At 37.1% G+C, this 22,565-nt stretch overlaps 1 protein-coding gene across 5 annotated transcripts in view; it reads right to left on the bottom strand.

The window, feature by feature from the left end:
- Pus10 (pseudouridine synthase 10) overlaps positions 1-22,495 on the bottom strand; it is a 71,822-nt gene extending 49,327 nt beyond the window's left edge. For 2 of the 5 annotated variants that reach the window (XM_004867240.4, XM_087216035.1), the window contains exons 1-4: positions 22,224-22,495; positions 18,526-18,665; positions 15,266-15,520; positions 14,306-14,392 (exon numbers count right to left, since the gene is read on the bottom strand). In XM_004867240.4, coding sequence (XP_004867297.1) covers positions 14,306-14,392; positions 15,266-15,520; positions 18,526-18,651 — 468 coding nt within the window. In that variant the 5' untranslated portion in view covers positions 18,652-18,665; positions 22,224-22,495. Of the gene's footprint in view, positions 1-14,305; positions 14,393-15,265; positions 15,521-16,911; positions 17,020-18,525; positions 18,666-22,082 lie in introns of those variants that run through there. The other 3 variants (XM_013066439.3, XM_021246284.2, XM_087216036.1) reach the window with 3 other exon arrangements.
- Positions 22,496-22,565: the final 70 nt, after the last annotated feature.

Below are 22,565 nucleotides of genomic sequence, written 5' to 3'. Positions count from 1 at the left end.
TTGATGGCTGAGTAGTACTCCATTTTATTAAAAAACCACATTTTCTTGATAGTTTCCAGTTGATGTGAAAGTTGATGTGAAGGTGGCAGAACCACTGAGCTAAATCCCCGGCCCCTTAGATGTACATTCTTAGGACAAAGAATTTGTTACTTTCTTCATATTTTAAATGAGATCTAATGATCCCAAACTGATTAAGAACCCAGATTTAAGTAAAAAAATCAAGTCTTTTTAAGATTCATTTGTCAGAATTTAAGAAAATATAATTTTAAATAAAATATGCTACCAGAAAAATGGTATTACTTTTATTCCTAGCTACTTTTCTAGGACTGAATATAATTTGTAGTACTTAGTACAAAGCAAGAGATATAAAGTCTGGTAAATGAGAGGAAAAAAGTTTTTATTTGACAAACTCCAACCATATCACATTGCATATGGAGAAGGAGTGCATTTCATACAACCAAAGTAGTAGTTAAGAAACAGTATATCCATTTAAAGTCAATAGATTGTGTAAAACATTTCTCACACACACTACCCTGGAGGTGGGAGCAATAAACCGAAGAGATAGTACAATATTGCCCTCTACTGGATTTAACTAGTAAAGATAAACCTAAAAGAACACAACTCTTAAAAAAAAAAAAGAACAACTCTAAAAGCATCTACCTTTTAAAAGGACTTAATGAAATGTTCTTTTCCCATAAATGTAAATTTAGGTTAATATTAGCATAAGTCTGGAACATTCATTCTATAGCAGTTTTAATGTGGTGTAAAAAAAAAGTTTAGAAAAATCCATCATGAATATGAAGCAACAACAACAAAATGCACTAAAATATTTTTCTTAAAACTATATAGGTAGGATCTTGAAACTATAAAAGCTTAACATGGGCCAGGGATTTAGCTCAGTGGCACTGCGCCTGCCTCAAAAGCACAAGGCCCTGAGTTCGATTCCTGGTACCAAAAAAAGAAAAGAAAGAAAAGCTTAACATGATCTTCCATCTGTGTATCTCTGTCAAGTAGTTGCCCAGCCTTGGATTAAACACCATGGTGTTATAAAATTTACCATCTCTGACAACAGTCTGTCCTGTTCTAGATAATTCCTTATACATGAAAATTACCCCCTACTGCAGCTCTATCCCAGCAGTAGTCTAATGCTTCTTTCATAAGAAAGTTCCTCAAATACTTAAGGAAAGCAAATTCATCCCACTGAATCTTTTACTCTCCAAATTAAATAACCCAAATCCCTTCAGCAGTGGCTCCTGGAGCCAAGTTTCAGATGTCCCTACTATAATGAATGAACCAAATCCTCTAAATGTGTATTCTTTATTGCTGTTACAACAAATTCCACAAGTTTAACAAGAAATGTATTTCCCTTATAGCTTTTTAGGTCACATGTCTAACACAGGTCTCACTGAGTTAAAATCAGGTGTCAGCAGAGCTGCATTTTTTTCTGAATGCTTTGAGGGTAAACCTATTTCATTATTTCTTCTAGCATTAAGAGGCTCCCCACATTCTTTGGTGCATGGCCTCCTTTCTCCATCTTCAAAATGAGCAATGTTGTGTCTCTCTGACCATTCTTTATATAATCACATCTTCCTCTAATTCTTAGAGTGCCTTAGCTAGAGAAGGCATTGTTTTGTTTGTCTTGTCTTTTGTTTTTTGAGGCATGGGCTCACTATGTAGTTCAAATCAACCTTGAACCCATCAGTATGCAGCTCAGGCTAGACTCGAACTCACATCCTCCTGCCTCAGCCTCCTGACAACTGGGATTATGGGTGTACACCACCATACCCACCTCGAAGAAATTATTTTAATGTTTTGTTATTAGGCTAAAAAACCACCTGGATAATCTAAAATGATCCCATTTTAGTCCTTAATCTTAATCACATCTGCAAAACACCTTTTATTTTCATGTAAGGAAATACACTTACAAGTTCTGAGGCTCAGAACATGAACTGCATCATCAAATGCCCTCCCATTTGTCCTTATTCCTTCTAAAGTAGAAAGCTCCATCTGAACTTGGCACTCTTTTTTTTTTTTTTTTTTGGTACTGGAGATTGAACTCGGGACCTTGAGCTTTCGAGGCAGGCAGCAGAACCACTCAGTTAAATCCCTGGCCCTGAACTTGGCACTCTTAAGAATGGCCAGCGCTATGTAAAAGACAACCATCACCTTCTCCGTTCCAAATACTATTGGTTATGACTTAAATATGAAGTGTCCCCCAAAGACTCATGTATTAAGGGCTTGATCCCTAATTCAGCAATGTCCAGAAGCAAAGGTTTCAGAAGGTAATTAAATCATAGGGCATCAATAGTCGGTTCACAGTTGAATGTGCTGTTAGGAGGTAGGCCTAGTGGAGGAAGTAGGCCAGGGGGTGTAACCTTGGAAGGGTATATTCTTGTTCCCAGTCCCTTCCTCTCTCTCTCTCTCTTGTTCTTCCCCTGTGCTCCAGGTCTTACTGGATGCCATGAGAACAGCTTTCCTCCACCCTTCCATCATGGTATTTCTGCCTTAGAGCCAGCAAACCATGGACTGAATCCTCTGAAACCATGAGCCAAAATAAACCTTTTCTCTTTTAAGTTGTGTATGTCATGTATTTAGGTCACAATGACAGAATACTGAGCATATACTATACTTCTACTATCTGGACTAAGATCCAAAGAGGTTATCTATATCATATCCCTCATTCTTACTGTATAATTATATACTTGTCATTATTTTTTTTTCCGATACTGGGGATTGAACTCAGGACCTTGTACTTGCCAGGCAGGCACAGTGCCACTGAGGTACATCCCCAGCATCATTAATTCTTTGTAAAAACCTCACAGCCTTTTCTATAAACACAGATTCTAAGCTAATCCTGCCTCTTGTTTTACTTGGAAGTTGTTTTTTTTTAAATCCAAGAAAAGAACTATGGTTACTCCTACTAAATTTCATATTGTTAAGATTTTCCCTGTTCAAAATCTTTCAGGATCTTAATTCTAAAAACTCAACCTATCTGCTATACTCAATTCTGTGTCATGTATACCTACAGTATACATTGTATCACCACTGATAGAAATTATGAACAGGACAGAGAATGAATAATCCTGTACCACATAAGAAATCTCCCTGAAGTTCGGAGACTTTTGAATTTCACTATGTACATGAACTGTTAAGGAACTCCTATACCCTGGTTCTGATGACTTAGGAAGAAGATGAATTAGGAGGTTTGGGGCAAGGTCCAGCAATCTATTCTCAACACCTTCCCCCAAATAAGTTTCACAAGGCTGATCTTCAGACCACATTTGCAGAAACACTTCGCAGTTCACTTTGGTACTAGTTCCTAGTCACCTTCTTTTGGGTATGGTTAGTCTGGTACAGTCCAACCATCTTCAGGTCTTTTTCATGCTTCCTGCCACTTTCAGGAAGTTATTATGGGAAAGAAGTTTGGTCAAAGGACTTGCTGAAATGTAGGTATACTAGTGCTAATATATTTCCCTGTTCTATCAGTTCTGCCAACCTGTAAAAGGAAGAAATGATGCAGACATGATTTGCTCTTAATGAATTTGTTCTATGTTGGCAACCAGTTCTTCCTTACCAATGATCATCCTATCCTTTGCAGTATGACTACCAATTTTCTTTGACAGAACAGAAAGAAAGTAGGTTTTTCAGAGTTCTGCTTTCTTGATAACTCTATCAGCAGTATGTCATCAGTTTCAAATAGCAAATCCATCTCCTTTTTCATCTTTTTCTTGTACTAACATAACTTTAAATATCCCAAATCTTTCTTAGCAATTCTCTTGTTTTTTGATAACGGGGATCAAACTTGGGTCCTTGCGCTTTCGAGGCAGGCAGCGGAACAACTGAGCTAAATCCCCGGCCCTTTCTTAGCAATTCTTGTAAGCTTCTGTTCATTAGTACCTTTAGTTTCCAGTTGCCAGTCATAATAGATTTAAGCCTCCTTCTTACATTTGATTTCACTTTTCCTGTATTTCTTTCGAAACTGAACTCAGGTTTGCAAAAAACTTAACTTTTGGATTTGGGTGATGGTTAAACAGAAGTTCATCGGGGTATTTGTGCTGTTTTTAAATTTTTTTCAAAATAAAAAAATCAAATAAATATATAAATAGAAATATTTATGTAAACACACATAGAGAGCACAGATCTCCCATTTCTTTTTTACTGGGATGTATTTTTCCCCTAAACTTTCTTTTGTTGGTTGGGATAATTTGGCTTGGATTGAAGTCCTTTTTTTTTTGGTGCTGGGGATCGAACTCAGGTCCTTGCACTTGTGAGGCAGGCGGCAGAACCACTGAGCTAAATCCCCGGCCTTTGGATTGAAGTCTTAATTGTACATTCTTTAAACTTCCCAGATTCCTGTGCCATTTTTCTTTGATTGCATTTTGTTTAAACTGTTTGAAATCTACCTATCAAAAGTATACACTACATTCTAATTCTCCTGTTTCTCCTTCCTTTCAGGAATACAAACTTTAAAAAGTTATTAATTCTATAGGACAGTGGTTCTCAAAGTGTAGTGCTTGTAATGGCAGCACCAGAAGCACCTTGTCACAAATGCAAATTCCTAGGCCTCTTCTGATCTACTGTATTAGAATCTTGGTACCAGGGATTGAACTCAGGACTTTGTGCTTTCAAGACAGGCATGGTGCCACTGAGCTAAATCCCTGGTTACTGTATTAGAATCTCTGGGAAGATTCTTGGTAAATTCTCCAAGTGAATCCTATACTTGTTAAGGTTTGAGAACAACTACTCTAAGAGAAGTAACCATTCCAATCCACGAGGTATCAGATAATGTACTTTTAGCCAAACAGAATTTCCATTAAGTGCCTAGAACCTGGCAGTCCCTCATACAACCTTATCTACTAAACCTTATGATTGTCTTCTATGTATGACTACCTTATCACCCCTCCACTTTGGGCCAGGTGGCAAACAGCATGCTTCCACTTCTCTATCTATTCCTGTTTCTTTCTTTTAGTCTCCTTTTGATGATGTTTATCCTCCTTCTGTTCGCATGATCTCAATTTTCTTTTCTTTTTATTTTTTTCAGGACCGGGGATCAAACTCAGGACTTTGCTCTTGCGAGGCAGGCATGGTGCCACTGAGCTAAATCCCTGGCCCTTCAATTTTCTGTGTAGTTATCTTTCCTTTTAACAAATCTGAGCCTTATTTTAAAAAATGACTTATCTTTCCATTGTTATATTTGAGTGATAACCCCAAGCCCAGAAAATCACTATGATAGTCATGAGATATTTACTCTTTTACCTTATAATCTCAACTTTATCATTCAAATTTTGTATGTCATTACTGACTTTGGAAACTAATTATGTTCAGCTACTTGCTTTGTCTTTTGTGATCCTTGGACACTGCCTGTATTTATTCTGCTTACCATGTCTTATTTTCTGTCTAACAGTGTTTCATCAGCTAATGTGCTTCCCTTTTAGTAGCATTCAGTTTAAAACTGCCTTGCCCACAACAACTAGTTCCTAAGAAAATACACTCAAGAGATATACTCCATCCCTCCCTCCATACTTTCCCAAACTCAGTGTAAAATGATAATTACACTGTCACTAGACTTTCTTCCTAAACTTTTCAATTAATGTTTTATAATGATGATAAATAAAAACTTTGATTTCTTATCAGAAATAAATTGGTAGGGCCAAGAATATAGCTGAGTTCATATAAATTTTATAGTTTGATTTTTTTTTTTTGTGGTCATACTGGGGACCAAACCCAATGCCTCACACATGTCAGCCAAGCACTCTACCTCTGAGCTACATATCCACCCCTATAGCTCGATTTTTAAAAATTACTTTATCAAGGTTACTCCTTTCCTTAGTTCTTTTGTAAGCAGAAATATAATACCCTCATACTGATAAAATATTTGTTTCCATTCAGTATATCTGTGATCATAATTTCTTGCTTAGAAGTGGAGAAAAATAATTGAAGTTAACTATATTCCACTCTGAATTCTGAGATAAATGACATCAATCAATTCCAAGTATATTGATGTTTGTTCTATACTAGACAATTTCTAAGTTAAAAATAATTTACAAGATTGAAGCTGAAAGCCATAATGCAGAACACAGCACTAAAGAAGTCACAGAATTTATATTCAAAATGCAAGAATATTAAAAAGACATGTATAATTAGTTTAAATTGGAATATGTAATAAATAAGTACTCTGAAGAATAATTTATTTTCAGTCTAGCTTGCACAGCATTCCTTAACTCCAAAGAAGTAATAAAATGTAGCACTAAAAGAAAGTAATAAAACATAATAATGAAAGAAAATCACAAAGTGAACCTTAAACTTCTCAATAATTATTAATATTATAATTGTATTATGAACATAATTATTAAATATTTTTGAGACAGGGTCTCACCATGTAGCTCAGGCTGGCTTTAAACTCACAGTAATCCTCCTGCTTCATCCTCCTGAGTGCTGGGATTATAGGCGTGCACCACCATGGCTGGCCTGAATAATTATTCTTCTTAAATAAATAGATAAGAATGCTACCCAGTAATAGAAATAAAAATAATAAAACACTTAACACATTAAGCCATGGAAATTCTCCAGTAAACGGAACATCATATATTTCTGCTAAAATAGCTAACTGGTTTAAAAAGTTATAAAAAGAAAGTAGAGTTAAAGCAGAATAATTTTATGTTTAAAACAGCATCTTCTAGGGGCTGGGGATTTAGCTCAGTGGTTCCTCTGCCTGGTTCACAAGTGCAAGATCCTGAGTTCAATACCCAGTACCAAAAAAAAAAAAAACAGCATCTTCTATTTCTGATAAGAAATATAAATATCTTAGTATTGAATAAATATTAAATTAATATTGCTAATACGTGATAATAATTTTTAATATAAAAACACAAATTTTGAAAAGAAAGGTTTGGTGGTAAGATATACAATCACATTTAGAAAATATACTTCTAAGTCCTATTTTTGTTACTCAAACACTGTAACTTCTGTGAGTCAACTTTTGGAAATCTATTTCTGTCCACCAAAATTGGAAATAAAAATGAATTGTCAGTGAGAAATGCTTTGATGATCGACTAAAAAATGACTCAAGAGTTTATAAACTCCGGAATATTACCAGCAATCCTTTGTCATGAACAGAGATACCACTTACAATCATTTTAGTCTTTTGTTCACTTCCCAGTTCTCTACCATTCTATCCAGATTCAATAAGTCTTAAGTCTCTAGTCTACTTGTGGCTAATAAACATGCTTACTCAAAGAAAAAGTGATGGAATAAAATATAATATTCTGGTGATGCTTTGGACTTCTTAGAGAAAAGATACCTTGTAAATTTAAGTGGATATATTTAGAACCCATGGTTGCAATTTGAGATTACGGAATTTTTCTGTATACTTCATTTTACCGTATTAACAAAGCAAGTTCTATGTTTATTTTTCCACTTAACAAACAAAAGCACTTAAACATGAGGGTATTTCTCTCCCTTTTATCATTGACTATAAGAGAAGCTGCTTTTTATATTTTACTCCAGAGAATAAAGTTCCTCATAACTGAAATGACCCTATTCTAGGACTACTATAAAATGTTCATATCTGCCTTAAAAGATCTCTGGAGTTCTGGCCAAATCTCTTTCTCTGACTATCATGCCTCACACAGAGTTAATGCTTAGTAAATATCTGCTAATGAATGTGCATCTTTATAAATATGGTATGGGGATGGGGTTAGAGCAAGTGTTTAGCATTTGGAAAGCCCTAGGTTTGCTGGGAGGCTAAGGCAGAAGGATCACTGCAAGTTCGAGGCCAGCCTGGACTACTTACTGAGTAGAAGGCCTACCTGAACTACATAACAAGACCTTGTCTCAAAAACAAAAGTAAAGGCTGGTTATCTCAGTGGTTCCGCCACCTGCCTCGCAAGCACAAGGTCCCGAGTTTGATCCCCAGTACCAAAAAAAAGAGCGAGACAGGCAGGTCTGCCCAAGCCCTACCGAGGTCCTGAGTCGAGCAGAACACGCTGAATCAGACCGCTGCAGACAGGCAGGTCTGTGCACGCCCTACCGAGGTTCTGAGTCCCCTGAAGACGCCGAATCACGCAGACTGGGAGCCACCAGGTTCCACACTACAAAGACTCAGAGGACACCAGAACACCAGACCACGGCACTGAGTCCTGCTGCTCCTGGCCCAGAGGTAGGGGCTTCTGAGCCGCGGTCCCACTGCTCCTGGTCTAGAGGAAGGGGCCTGCCGGTCACCATCCCACCTGCTGCTCCCAGCCTAGAGGAAAGGGCTTTTGGGCTACATTCTATCCCGCTGCACCTGGCCCAGAGGAAGGGGTTTCCGGGCCACCATCCCTCCCACCACTCCCGGCCCAGAGATACGGGCTTCTGAGCCACCATCCCACTGCTCCTGGTCCAGAGGAAGGGGCTTCCCGGCCATCATCCCTCCCACTGCTCCCAGCTCACAGGAAAGGGCTTTTGGGCCACCATCCCTACCGCTGCTCCCGGCCCCTGTCCCACCCCTCCCAGCTCAGAGGAGGTAATCCGTGCAGGCGCTAACAGCCCCCACCCCAGTTGAAATGAGAAAACACATAAGTCTCAAAACCAGACTTCCAGATCAACTACAGCAACCCCAAAGGGAAATGAGATGGAACACTCTGATACTCAACTGGCAACAAAAGGGGATCTGGAAAAAATGAAATCAGAAATAATTTCTCAGATAACAGGAGAAATTGTGCCTCTAGTGCAAGACATGATTAATAAATCTAGAGAGGAGCTCAGGAACATGATGGAATCCCAACATAGGAAACAAATGGAATCTGTAAAACAGATGCAAATAGATTTCCAGGACATGAAAAACTCCACTGAAAGTCTACACAGCAGAATGAGCCAATGTGAGGACAGAATTTCAGATATAGAACATAAGATTGCAATTAGTGACCAGGAAAAGAAAAACTGCTTCAAAATTATAAGGGAACATGAGAAATCAATCCAGCAGCTGCTAGATGATGCAAAGAAGAGTAACATAAGACTGACTGGACTCAATGAAGAAACAGGAGAGAGTGGAGATGACATAAAAAAATCTCTTCACAGAAATAATGGCAGAAAACTTTCTGCCAAGCAGGGGAAAAGAGCTTGACATACAGATAAGTGAGGCATATAGGACTCCAAATAGCCTTGATCAAAAAAAATCTACACATAGGCATATAATTGTTAAGATTCCAGAAACTCAACAGAAGAACAAAGTTCTACAAGCAGTTAGAGAAAAGAAACAAATCACATACAAAGGAAAGCCCATCAGAATCACAGCAGACTTCTCAACACAAACCATCAAGGCAAGAAGAGCTTGGAGTGACATATTCCAAGCCCTAAAAGAAAACAGCCTCCAACCCAGATTGATGTACCCTGCAAAACTATCTTTCAAAATGGATGGAGGAATAAGATACTTTCATGACAAAGAGCACCTTAGGAACTTTGTGAATACCAAACCAGCACTCCAAAGAATTTGACACAATATCCTAGGAACAGACATTGAGGATCACAACCCCAGGAAGCAAAGCAGAATGAACCCATCTGGCATGACAAGAAATTAAATGGAAAGGGGGAGAACCTGACAAAAAGAAAAAGTCATGGCAATGACAAGTCAATACGTTTCAATTATAACCATCAATGTTAATGGTCTCAATTCACCAATCAAAAGAAATAGACTGGCAGAATGGGTCAAGAAGCAAAATCCAACCATATGCTGCATACAAGAAACACACTTAATTCAAAAGGAAACTCATAGACTGAAAGTTAAAGGGTGTCAGTTAAAGGGTGGAAAACAATACTCCATGCGACAGGAACTCCAAAAAAAGCAGGAGTAGCTATCCTCTTTGCAGATCACGTAGATTTCAAACCAACACTGATGAAGAGAGATGAAGAAGGACACTAAATCCTTGTAAAGGGAACAATCCAAGAGGAAGAGATGACAATCATAAATATCTATGCACCAAACACTAGTGCGCCCAACTATATAAAACAAATACTAATGGACATGAAAAGTCATATATACACTAATACAATTGTAGTGGGGGACCTCAACACCTCACTGTCGCAAATAGATCAACTAGACAAAAAGTAAGTAATGAAATACTAGAACTCAATGGAACTCTTGAACAAATGAACTTAACAGATGTTTACAGAGTGTTCCACCCCACAAAATCAGAATACACATTCTTCTCAGCTGCACATGGGTCATTCTCCAAAATAGACCACATACTCACACATAGAACATGTTTAAGTAAGTGCAAAGGAACTGAAGTTATCCCCTGTATATTATCAGACCATAGTGCAATGAAATTGTAGATCCATAGCAAAAGAAATTCAAAAAATTTCATAAACATGTGGAAATTGAACAACACACTTCTGAATAACCAATGGGTCACAGAGGACATTAAAGAAGAAATCAGACAGTTCCTTCAATTAAATGACAATGACAATACAACATATCGGAATCTATGGGACACAATGAAACCCGTCTTACGAGGGAAATTCATAGCAGTGAATACTCATATTAGGAAAACAGAACGAACCCAATTAAACAACCTGATGCTGAACCTCAAGCTTCTAGAAAAAGAAGAGCAGGACAACCCCAAAGCTCATACAAGGGAGGGAATTATAAAGATCAGAGGAGAAATCAATGCAATGGAGACTAAGAGAACGATAGAAAAAAATCAATGAGCCAAGAGTTGGTTCTTCAAAAGAATCAACAAAATTGGCAAACCTTTGGCCAACCTTGTCAGAAAAAGGAAAGAAAAGGCCCAAATCCATGCAATTAGGAATGAAAAGGGTGAAATTACAACAGACCCAGCAGAAATCCAGAGGATCATCAATACTTACTTCCAGAACCTATACGTCAATAAGATGGACAACACAGAAGAAATGGACAGATACCTAGATACATATGAATTACCAAAGTTGAATGAAGAAGACCTAAAAATTCTGAACAACCCAATATCAACCAATGAAACTGAAAATGTAATTAAAAACTTAGCAACTAAGAAAAGCCTGGGCCCTGATGGCTTCACTGCTGAATTCTAAAGACATTTAGAGAGGAACTGCTGCCACTACTATTTAAACTCTTCAATGAAATTGAAAAGGAAGTAATACTCCCAAATTCATTCCTGGAAGCAAGCATCACCTTGATCTCCAAAGCAGAGAAAGACCCAACTGAAAAGGAGAACTACAGGCCAATCTCACTAATGAACACAGATGCAAAAATCCTTAATAAGATAATGGCAAACAGAATGCAGAAGATCATCAAGAAGATCATACACCCTGATCAAGTGGGATTCATCCCAGGGATGCAGGGATGGTTCAATATACGAAAATCAATGAATGTAATACACTATATCAATAGAGCCAAGGACAAAAACCATATGATTATCTCCATAGATGCAGAAAAAGCATTTGATAAAATCCAACATGCATTTATGATAAAAACCCTACAAAAAGTTGGAATAGATGGTCTCTACCTCAAACTGACAGAAGCCATCTATGAACAACCAACAGCCAGTATCATACTAAATGGTCAAAAACTGAAATCCTTCACACTAAAATCAGGAACAAGACAAGAATGTCCACTATCACCACTCTTGTTCAATATAGTTCTGGAAACATTAGCCACGGCAATTAGACAAGAGAAAGAAATAAAAGGAATAAAGATAGGTAATGAAGAAGTCAAATTGTCATTATTTCCAGATGACATGATACTCTATATAGAAGACCCCAAGAACTCCAACAAAAGTCTTCTAGACTTAATAACCAAATTCAGTCAAGTAGCTGGTTACAAGGTCAACACACAAAAATCAATAGCTTTCCTCTACACCAATGACAGACTCACTGAGAGAGAAATAGGGCAAATAATTCCTTTCACAATAGCATCCAAAAAACTGAAATACCTAGGAATCATCCTAATGAAAGAAATCAAAGACCTCTTCTCTGAAAACTATGGCACTCTGAAAAGAGAGATTGAAGATGATATCAGAAAATGGACAGACATCCCCTGCTCCGGGTAGGAAGGATTAATATAGTGAAAATGGCCATACTTCCAAAACTGCTATATAGATTTAATGCAATTCCAATTGAGATCCCAGCAGCATACTTCATGGACCTTGAGAAAACAATCCAAAAATTCATTTGGAACAAGAGGAGACCCAGAATAGCAAAAGCAATTCTAGGTAACAGAGACGTGGCAGGGGGTATCACAATCCCCAACCTGCAACTATACTACAAAGCTACTGTGATAAAAACAGCATGGTAGTGGCAAAGAAACAGACCTGAGGACCAGTGGAACAGATTAGAAGATGCAGAAACAACGCCAGACACACTCAGCCATCTCATCTTCCATGAAGGAGCCAAACACCCTCACTGGAGGAAAGATAGCCTCTTTAATAAATGGTGCTGGAAAAATTGGGCTTCAACTTGCCAAAGATTAAAACTAGACCTGTATCTCTCACCATGCACTAAACTAAAATCAAAATGGATTAAAGATCTAACTATTAAAATAGAAACTCTGAACCAGGTGGAACAGAGGTTAGGTAGAACCCTTGAAGACATCGGTGTAGGAAAAGATTTTATGAACAAAACCTCAGTTGCCCGTGAACTAGCACAAACAATCAACAAGTGGGATCTCTTCTTATTAAAAGGCTTCTGCACAGCAAGAGAAACCACCAGCAGTGTGAAGAGACAACCCACAATGTGGGAAAAAATCTTCACCTGCTCTTCCTCAAAGGTCTACTATCTCGAATCTATAAAGAACTTAAAAAGATCAGACCTCCCAAATTTAAAGACCCAATCCAAAAATGGGCATTTGAAATGAACAGACATTTCTCAGACAAAGAAGTAGAAAGAGCAAATAAATACATGAAAAAAATGTTCAACATCACTGGTCATTCGAGAGATGCAAATGAAAACAATGCTGAGATTCCACTTTACTCCAGAAAGAATGGCTGCTATCATGAAAATCAACCAATAACCAATGCTGGCGGGGCTGTGGGGAAAGAGGAACCCTGCTCCACTGCTGGTGGGAGTGTAGACTGGTGCAAGCACTGTGGAAATCAGTATGGAGATACCTCAAAGAACTAGGAGTGGAAGTCCCATTTGACCCTGCTATTCCACTGCTGGGGATCTTCCCCAAAGAATTAAAAGAATCATACCACAGTGACATATGTGCACCCATGTTCATAGCAGCACAGTTTGTAATAGCTAAAACTTGGAAACAGCCCAAATGCCCATCAGCTGGAGACTGGATAAAGAAAATGTGGGGTTTTTTTATAAAATGGAATACTACTCAGCCATAAAAAATGAGAAATTAGAGACATTTATAGCTAAGTGGATGCATATTGAGGTGATACTCTTAAGTGAAATAAATAGGACACACATGTATAAATACTGAATAGTTTCTCTGGTGTGAGAAACTGAAAGTGTAAATAAGGACTAAATGTATAATAGGTCATGTGAAATAGGAAGAAAAGGGGCAAAGGGGAAGGAAGTGGGAGGGCTAGGGGAAAGGATAGAAGGGAATGGGATTAATATGAGAAAATGGAAAAATAGGAGCAAAATCTTGGTAAATAGGGAAGAATGGAGGGGTTGAAGGGAGGGCTGGGCAAGGGTGAAAAACAAGAACCAAGAGAGACTATGTAAAGGTGCAAATTTCCAATGATGAATGTCATTATATTGTATACCTAAAATGTACCAATTATTAGAATGAATAATCCATAATGTAAAATAGGAAGAAAAGGTCCAAAGGGGTAGGGGTAGTAGGAGGGGCAGGGGAAAGGAAAGAAGGGAAAGGAAAAATGCTGAGAAATGGAAAAAATGGAAAGAAAGTCTTTGTAAATAGGGAAGGGTGGAGGGCGTGAAGGGAGGGCTAGGAATGGGGAAAAAATAAGAACCAAGATGCATTATGTAAAGGTACAATTGCCAATGAGAAATGTAATTGTGTTGCATACCTACAATGTACCAATAAAAGAATTTAATTGAAAAAAAAAAAAAAAAAAAAAACAACACAAAAAAGGGGGGCGGGGTGACGGACCAGTAGAAAGCCCTGGGTTTGATCCCAAGCACCAAAAGGGGAAAAAAAAAAAATAATTCTGGGATAAATAAACTAACTGGAAGTAATAATTTCTTTTTTCATCCATTCATTTAACAAGTATTTAGTAAGCAGCTATAAATTGCTTCAATCATTCAATAAATACACAAAATAGAAAAACACTTAGTAGGATTTCTACATGCCCATATTTTGAGAAATTCTCTATGTGCATTTGACATATAATTATATGTGTGCAAATGATCTTACCTCTCTTACAGATATCTGTGCTGGGAAGGAGACTGAAAATACCAAGTTGGTAAATTCAAATCCAGAGGTCTCAACCTTTTGGCATACCTAAAAAAATATTACAGGTATGTAAATCCCCACAAGTTGCTGAAAATATTAGTCTAATCTTCACATAAATTTCTGGCTCAGGAGATAACATTACAAAACTTCCAAACTTTCACCTTTGAGGGCTGAGAATGTAGCTCAATGGCAGGGTACTTGCTAGCATGCACTAGGCCCAAGACCACAAAAAAAAAACAAAAAAAGATTCCTCTCATAAACATCTTGTATTTGCTCACTATGACCCAGAAGACTAATATCATCAGGTATGAAAACAGCCAGAACTGACACCTGCAAAATAATCTGAGTGTCAAAATAGTTTTCTATTAGGTCATTTCATAATTTTTTAAATGTTTTCAAATAAAAGGAAATCAAATATAGCTTTCTCAGCTGCAGTAAACAAAAGGCAATTCTACATCCAACCATTTACCTCTTACAAAGATGTTAACACTTGTCTTTCTAGGTAATAACAGGAAAAACAAACTTTTAACTCTAGTGATGTTAAAGAACAAGAGGAAAATAAATTGCTGTAATTTTCTTCAGTTGAACAGCACTCATGAATCAAATACAAAGAAACAGTTCATTAATTTTCAGATATGTTGACACAAAGGAATTTCAGAGTAGCAGGCTTTTGTTTGTTTCTTTAAATTAAGAAAACATTTTAATGATTCATTGGTATGAAGCAAGTTGAAATGAGTGATACAGTTCCTTTCCATACAAGAATTCTAAACCTGGGCCGGGGCTTTAGCTCAGTGGCTCTGCCGCCTGCCTCGAAAGCACAAGGTCCCGAGTTCGATCCCCAGTACCAAAAAAAAAAAGAATTCTAAACCTTAAAACTGAAAATCTCGACATAATTATACCTGCAATAAATTACTTATTTACCTTTTTTATGAATTCTTTCTCACAGAATTCTTGAAGAATCCCTAGACAAACATTACATACATTTAAATTTGAGTTCTTGGAAGCAACACTTCCATCTTCAATAACAGAGCTCCTGGCCTCCCCATTTTGACTCGGATTATCAATCCCATCTTCCAATTCTTGCAGCCTAATTTTCTTGGGAGGTGGATTTAGAACTTCCAAAATTAATCCGTCTTTTTCAGTTTCCAAAAATTTCTGTAGCCCATGGAGCAACTCCTGAAAAATTAACAAAAGAAAAAAGCAATGACCCTTTTACAATGTCCTTAAAGAGTTTCTAGATAAAATGAAGCAGGAAAACAAGTAAATATTTTGAGACTTGTACAATCAATTCTAAAACAGTTTATTTTCTTAGCCAGCACTAGGATTCTAGGGAATTCAAAAGAGACTTAACTAACTCCTATTACACGTGTGAATATTTTCTCAAAAAAGGTCTATATATTTAGTGATTCTGAAACTCTCAATCTTAGGCAGAAATGCTCTATCAACAAATTTATTAATTTGGTTTATATTCCATATTTGCTTGCTAATTTCAGTAAAACAAACTTTCATTCTAATTAACACATTAAAATACAAACTGGGCTGGGGATGTAGCTCAGTGGTAGAACACATGCTTAGCATGCAGGAAGCCCTAGGTTCAAACCTTAGACCTGCAAAAAAAAAAAGAATAAAAGTAAAACTGTATTTCCATCCTTGCTAAACTATTTAACAACCTCCCAATCACTAAAACCTCCTAAATATTGGTTTAATGTGAAATTTCATTATTTAAACACAAATAATAAATCTATTAAGTAAAAATTATTTTGAGACAATTTATTACACAAAGTACACAGATGCTGGCAGTGCTGAAATTTGGCACCAAAATTACAAATTATTTATATGTGTTAATTAAAAGAAGCCCTCTCCTATATTCTGCTTTGTGTAGTTTGTCATTCCTTGTATAAGAATGTAAAAAATGGCATTCTTTTGAAAACATTCTCATAGTTCAAATATTCTACTCATCTAAATATTTAGAGGACTTTTCCTCTTTCTTCTAAATTGGATAAGTTTTATTATTCAGCTGTTGAATATCTTTTTGAAATTCATTTAGATTATACTGACTCAAAAGGGAAAAAAAATCTTTCAAACAAATTTAATTCATTTTATTGAGATATGTTAGCTCTTCTATTTTAACAAAAGTATATATACATACACATATAGCTAATTATGACCCACACAAATATGTTTATTATTACATAATCCCTGTAATGTCAATATAATAGTACAAATATATATACAATTTAAGAATATTTAGTCTTCAAATATTTTTATATCTTTTTTTTTTTTTTTGGTACTGGAGATTGAACTCTGGTCCTTAGCTTGTGAGGCAGGCAGTGGAACCACTGAGCTAAATCCCCGGCCCTATCTTTATTTTTTTTAATGTTATACATTACATCTGGTAATTGTCTCTATATAATACATTTTTTTCTCAGACTGGGGATCAAACTCAGGACCTTGTGCTTGCCAGGCTGTATAATACATACTTTGAATCTTACAGCATGGGTATAAAATATTAGACTGCAATATGTTTTTAAAAATGTATAAAGTGCCGGGTATAGTGGCATACATGCCTGTAATTCCAGCACTTGGGAAGCTGAGGCAGGAAGATTGCAGTGAGTTCGAGGCCAGCTTGGGCTACATAGTGAGTTCAAGGCCAGTCTGGACTACATAGTGAGACTCTGTCTCAAAAAACCAAAAAAAAGTATAAGAAAAGTTACACAAAAACAGTCTTATTATTTCATAGTCACATTGTGTGTAGTGAATATACACATATATATATTAATCATCACTGCATATGTATCAATGCCAATTTTCAAGGTGTTTTCACATACTTTATTAGACACTGTCCTTTAAAATCTTGTGAGGCAGATATTATGCTCATTCCCATTTAGAGAAGAGTAAACTGAAGCTATAAAGTGGTGGAACTGGTGTTCAAATTCATGTCTTCTAGCTTCAAACCCTAGGCTTTAGATTCAGACAGACTATTCAAATCCTAGCTTGCTCACTTAATAGCTGTGTAACTTAATAGCAGGTTGCTTAGTCTTTCTGTGTCTCAGTTTCTTCATCCGAAAATAGAGACAATCATAGTATGTATTTACCTAATAGGTTATTATGAGGATTATATGAGAGCGTGACATATAGTAATGATAAGTTTTATTATTATTTCAAAAATAATAGGAACTAATCATATAGAATAAATAGCTATTGCTATTCCTGGGCACTGTTTAAAATAAGAAACAGAAAAATAAATAAATTTAAAAAAATATGAAACAGAATATGTGTATGAATATATTTACATATGTATATTACTATTTGCTGCTAAAAAGAATGTCACTATTGAATCAAACATACTTCACAAATATTCTCTCTGCTCTGTGTATTACCATAAATGTCAAAGATCTCTATTAACCTTTGTCACTACTAGCAGTAAAAATGATGATAATAACCATTTACTTCTATAAGGTTCCAAATCCAGTCATGTACCACATGTCTCCAACAACAATGGACTGCATATATGAATAGTAGCCCATTAAGATTCTGTCACCTAGTGATATAGTGGCCATCTTAGTTTAAGTACACTCTATGATGTTCACACAATCACAAAATCACCTAAGGATGTACTACTCAGAAAATTTCCCCTTCATAAAATGATGCATGACTATACCTATGTATAAATACAAATGGTAGGCTAAGGATGTGTCTCAGTAGTAGAATATTTGTCTAGCATGAGGTCCTGAATTCAAACTCTGGCACCAAAAACACAAAAATAAGTACAAATGGTAATATAGAGCAAGAAAAAAAGCAATCAAACCCATAATGCTGCCACTTAATAGAAGAGATCAGGATTATCACCCCCTCCAATTACACCTTAATAATATCTGGTGAAAAGCAATATTTTTTGATATTCTGTTTGGATACCCATTACGAAAGGTCTACACAAACATTAAATGTACCAGGGAATTCCTCCACAAAGATCCCTCTACACTAAATGTTAGAGATAATCACTTCAGAAGCAACTTACATTCCTGAGATTAATATAGTGGCAATTCCATAATTACCATTATCAGTAATTATTTCATTATAGTTTTTTATTTAATCAAGGGTTATAGATACTTGCCTTTGAAGGTACAAATATTTATTTTAAAATACAGAATACCACTTTTACCTTTAAAACATGAAAATACCTTATATGGAAGTCTGTAAGGTACATGAAAATCCACACCACAGAATCTGAAGATACATCTTGGACAGGTACCAGTATTGAGCAACAACTGGGCCACATGCTTGTTTTCCTCAGTCAGTGGAAACATACTGGGTATGATATCTAGAAAGAAATGAAAAATGAATGAGCAACTTCATGGTTTTACTGTCACCAACAAATGTTATCACCATTAGGGATTAAAACCTAGTGGGGGGGGGGGTTTAGTACTGGTGATTAAACCCAGGGCCTTCAGATTCAGCTACAACCCCAATCCTTTTAAAATTTTGAGATAGAGTCTTCCTAAGTCACTACATTGCCCAGGATAGGCTTGAACTTGCAATCCTCTTCAGCCTCAGCCTCCCAGAGTGCTGAGATTATGATGTGCCACCATGCCTGGCTTAATGCCCTTTTCACTATATGCCTATTCCAAAGTATGAATTTGAAGGAAGTTTATAGGTTAAGCAGCCAGGTATGGGCAATGTGCATCTGTAGTGCCAGCTTCTCAGGAGGCTGAGGCAAGAGGATCACTTGAACCCACAAGTTCTAGGCCAGCAGGGGCAACAGAGTGAGATCTCATCTCAAAAACAGATGGATCAAGTAAAGGCCTCTAATTGTGCAGGAATTTAGTTTACCATTCTGATTATGATACAGTATAACAATATAACACAATCAATCCAAAAAATAAAAATGGTTGCTTCTTAGGAGAGATGAAAAATGAGAGTGAAATCTTACCTTTAATTTTGTACCATTCAGTATTGTTTGAGTACTGAGTCACTAATTCATTAAACTTTTCCTGATAGAAATTAAAAATGAGTTTGCTGGAAAAAAAAAGGCTTTGCTAGAAAAGACCAATCTACATTGCACAATATGTGGCCAGTCTTAATGATAGTTTAGTAGCCATATATTTAAACAGTAGGTCCAAATTATGAGTAGGTCAAAAATATCTTCATTTTGATGGTATAATAACTAAATCGTAACTATTAGCAAAATGAGAAAAATTTGTTCCACCCACAAAACCTCCAACATAATTTATACAAAATATTTGAGAAAAATTATCTGCCTAAAATGTTGACGTATTTTCCAATTTGAACAAACTGAACAAGAAAAAAAATACTATGTAGAGAATGGGGGTAATCAAACATAAATTTCCTGTTGCCAGGAGGGAAGAGTACTAAAAATTCAAATTACCTAATCACTCTATTTTTGCAAAAATTCACTGATTAGTGAATTACTCCACATTACTTTAAGTAATAAACTAGTAATATTTTATAAAACAATAATTGCATGGCAATGTTGTGGAATAGTATAAATATAGTCATATAGATAAAAGACAGCAGCACTTTTCAATTTGTGCAATTTAATAATTTGAATGAACTTGCTTAAAATTTATGGGAGAGTGACGCTCTAACCAACAGTTTATATGCAGATGTGATTCTTATAGTTATTCTTTGCTTTTCAACCCTTAAACTCACTATTTATTTATAAGTTTCTAAATCTCTGGGGCCACTTAAGAGAAACAGATCCTTGAAACAAAATACTGAGGAAGAGATGTATTAGTTCCATAGAATTCTTCACCATAAAAATCAGTTCAGGGGCTGGGAATTTAGCTCAGTGGTTCCGCTGCCTGCCTTGCAAGCGCAAGGACCTGAGTTCGATCCCCGGTACCAAAAAAAAAAAAAATCAGTTCAACAGTCACTACAGAAAAAGACTGGCTGGGTTCTAATTCAGGAATGTGTTAGCAGTGAGAGGAAAGGAAGCAAGCCAGCCTTGTCTGGACACACCAGTGAGAGCCTTCAGATGCTATGATTAGGAAACAGTTACTCAGGATTCCCTAAGTATATATGGGACCCAGAGTATTTTCAAGAAAGGACATCGATATGACAACACTCTCTAAATAATGAAATCTGTGTGGCCAAGTCATTATTTACAAGTAATCTGAATCCCTTCCCTCAACCCACTTTATCTGTTAGTTTGATGCTGAGAAGACTGGGATTCTGCAAGGTGCTGAATATAAGCATTTAAAGCGCATCCCCTGCGGTCCCTCACAGAGAAACTGAATCAACCTGGCTCCTCTCCCTCCTCTCTCTCCTCACCCCGTGTGTGTGTGTGTGTGTGTGTGTGTGTGTGTGTGTGTGTGTGTGTGTGTGTGTAGCTCTGAGCATTGAACCCAGGACCTTTTCGAAATGAGCTCCATCCACAGCCCTTAATCTTTTTAAAGACAGTGTCTCACTAAACTATTGCACAAGCTCTGCTGGAATTTTCAATCCTCCTGCCTCAGCCTCCTGAGACTACATGCACTTGCCACTGTGCCCAGCTAATCTTTTAATTATGAAATTATTTTTCTCCTCCTTGCCATTAGTTAATGTCATAGATTTGATTTAATTCAGAATTAATCTTTAACTCAAAGAGAAAAAAAAAACCCTTCCAACAAACAAACCAATAAATGCTGTAAAAGTTCAGTTTGTAGAGAAGCTTTTCTTGGGGATTTAAATAGCTCAAATTTTATGTTCTCTGTCCTGGGGTTTAAAGACTGTTATTTCTCCAGTAGGTTCACTAGAATAAAGTTATCGTGCAAAGTCAACAAACAACACATAAGGATCTCTTGGCTCTGAAAAGTTCCCAAACCGGTTTAAAATTACAAAACCTCCTGTCTTGAATATTCTGAAGTTAAAAAAAAAACTGAAACAGGGCCCAGGATTTAGCTCAGTGGTTCCACCGCCTGCCTCGAAAGCCCAAGGTCCCGAGTTCAATCCCTGGTACTAAAAAAAAAAAAAAAAAAAAAAAAATTCAAACAAAAAAAAAATCCTCTTGAGTGTGTGTGTGTGTGTGTGTGAATAATTGGAGCTACAGATTTATCAACCTTTAAAAACCATTTTCACATAGCAATAATCTAGTCTCTTCTCGGTCACGTTAATATTATAAGGAGAAAATATGCCTTAAATTTGTTTCATCTTGATGCAATGAAAGGATTTCATCAAGAAATCGTTATTCCGTTACCAGATTTATTATTTTTGAAAGCAAGTCCTGAGAAATGTTATCTCACGCTGTAAGTTTTCCACTGCTGCTTGCCACTGTGAAGATTTTTGCTTTTTGTTTGTGTGTTTGTTTTACAGAGAGAAATCTGAAACAAGTTGCATCAGCACTGCCTCCCACTTGTCCCTACAGGACCTGGTACTAAATCCCTTCTCAAGCCAACTATAACTACCCCCAGTCTCTGATTAAATGAGAGAGGAAGGATTTTTCACCTTTCGGACGATTATAGAGACCATTCACAGCAAAGCAGGAAAGGAACAGGGCAAGAGAAAACCCACCAAAATGACCAGACTGAATATGATAACGTGAGATCTTTTTTAATCCATTTCCATACATACGGATGTCATTCCTCCCATGGCGTGGGGGTGGGGTGTGGATTTCCAGGGACAGAGATACCAAAAACTTCACCAGCTCCCGACAAAGTTAGCTTTAGAATCTATCCTAGGCTCTTGGAAAGTTAATCCCAAGATCTATCTTCGAGTCCGTTCTGGCCAAGCAAGACCTTACCCTCTTTGATCAGGTCCAAGAAACTTCTCCCTCACTCCTCCAGGCTAATAAAGCCTCTCCAGCAAGAGAGAAAATACTCTCTTCTGCCACACCTCTCCTGCACCCAGTCAGGGACCCCTCGCCTCAGAACCTGTCCCTTACCTTCTCCCGAAATGCTGGAGCCTGAGATTTAACTGCTTCCGGCTCTCAACGGGATGGGGGAACTCTAAAGACAACGCACCTATTGCGTCTAGCAATTCTGTTCCCCTAGGAAACGAGAGCTGTACAACGAAAGTACTGCCCTCGCGGGAGGAACGAGTGACCTTCCCGGGCTTGTCCGTAGGTAAACTGAAAAACAGCTTGGTTTACAACCTCACATCCCTCCTAACCTGCGAGTGCTAGAATGCATTTGTGTTACTCCCAGCCTGCGTGGAGTAGTGCCTGAGAGGCCTCCGCGGATCTCAGTGTCTAGGACATTGTAGCCGCCGCCAGAAATATCGATGA

Source organism: Heterocephalus glaber, unplaced genomic scaffold, assembly GCF_053883595.1.
Source record: "Heterocephalus glaber isolate CG9 unplaced genomic scaffold, H.glaber_assembly_v1.0 deba00001457, whole genome shotgun sequence".
In the NCBI taxonomy this organism is placed as follows: Eukaryota; Metazoa; Chordata; class Mammalia; order Rodentia; family Bathyergidae; genus Heterocephalus; species Heterocephalus glaber.
Note: the sequence above shows the minus strand (reverse complement) of the source record. Positions and strands in the feature narration are given on the sequence as shown.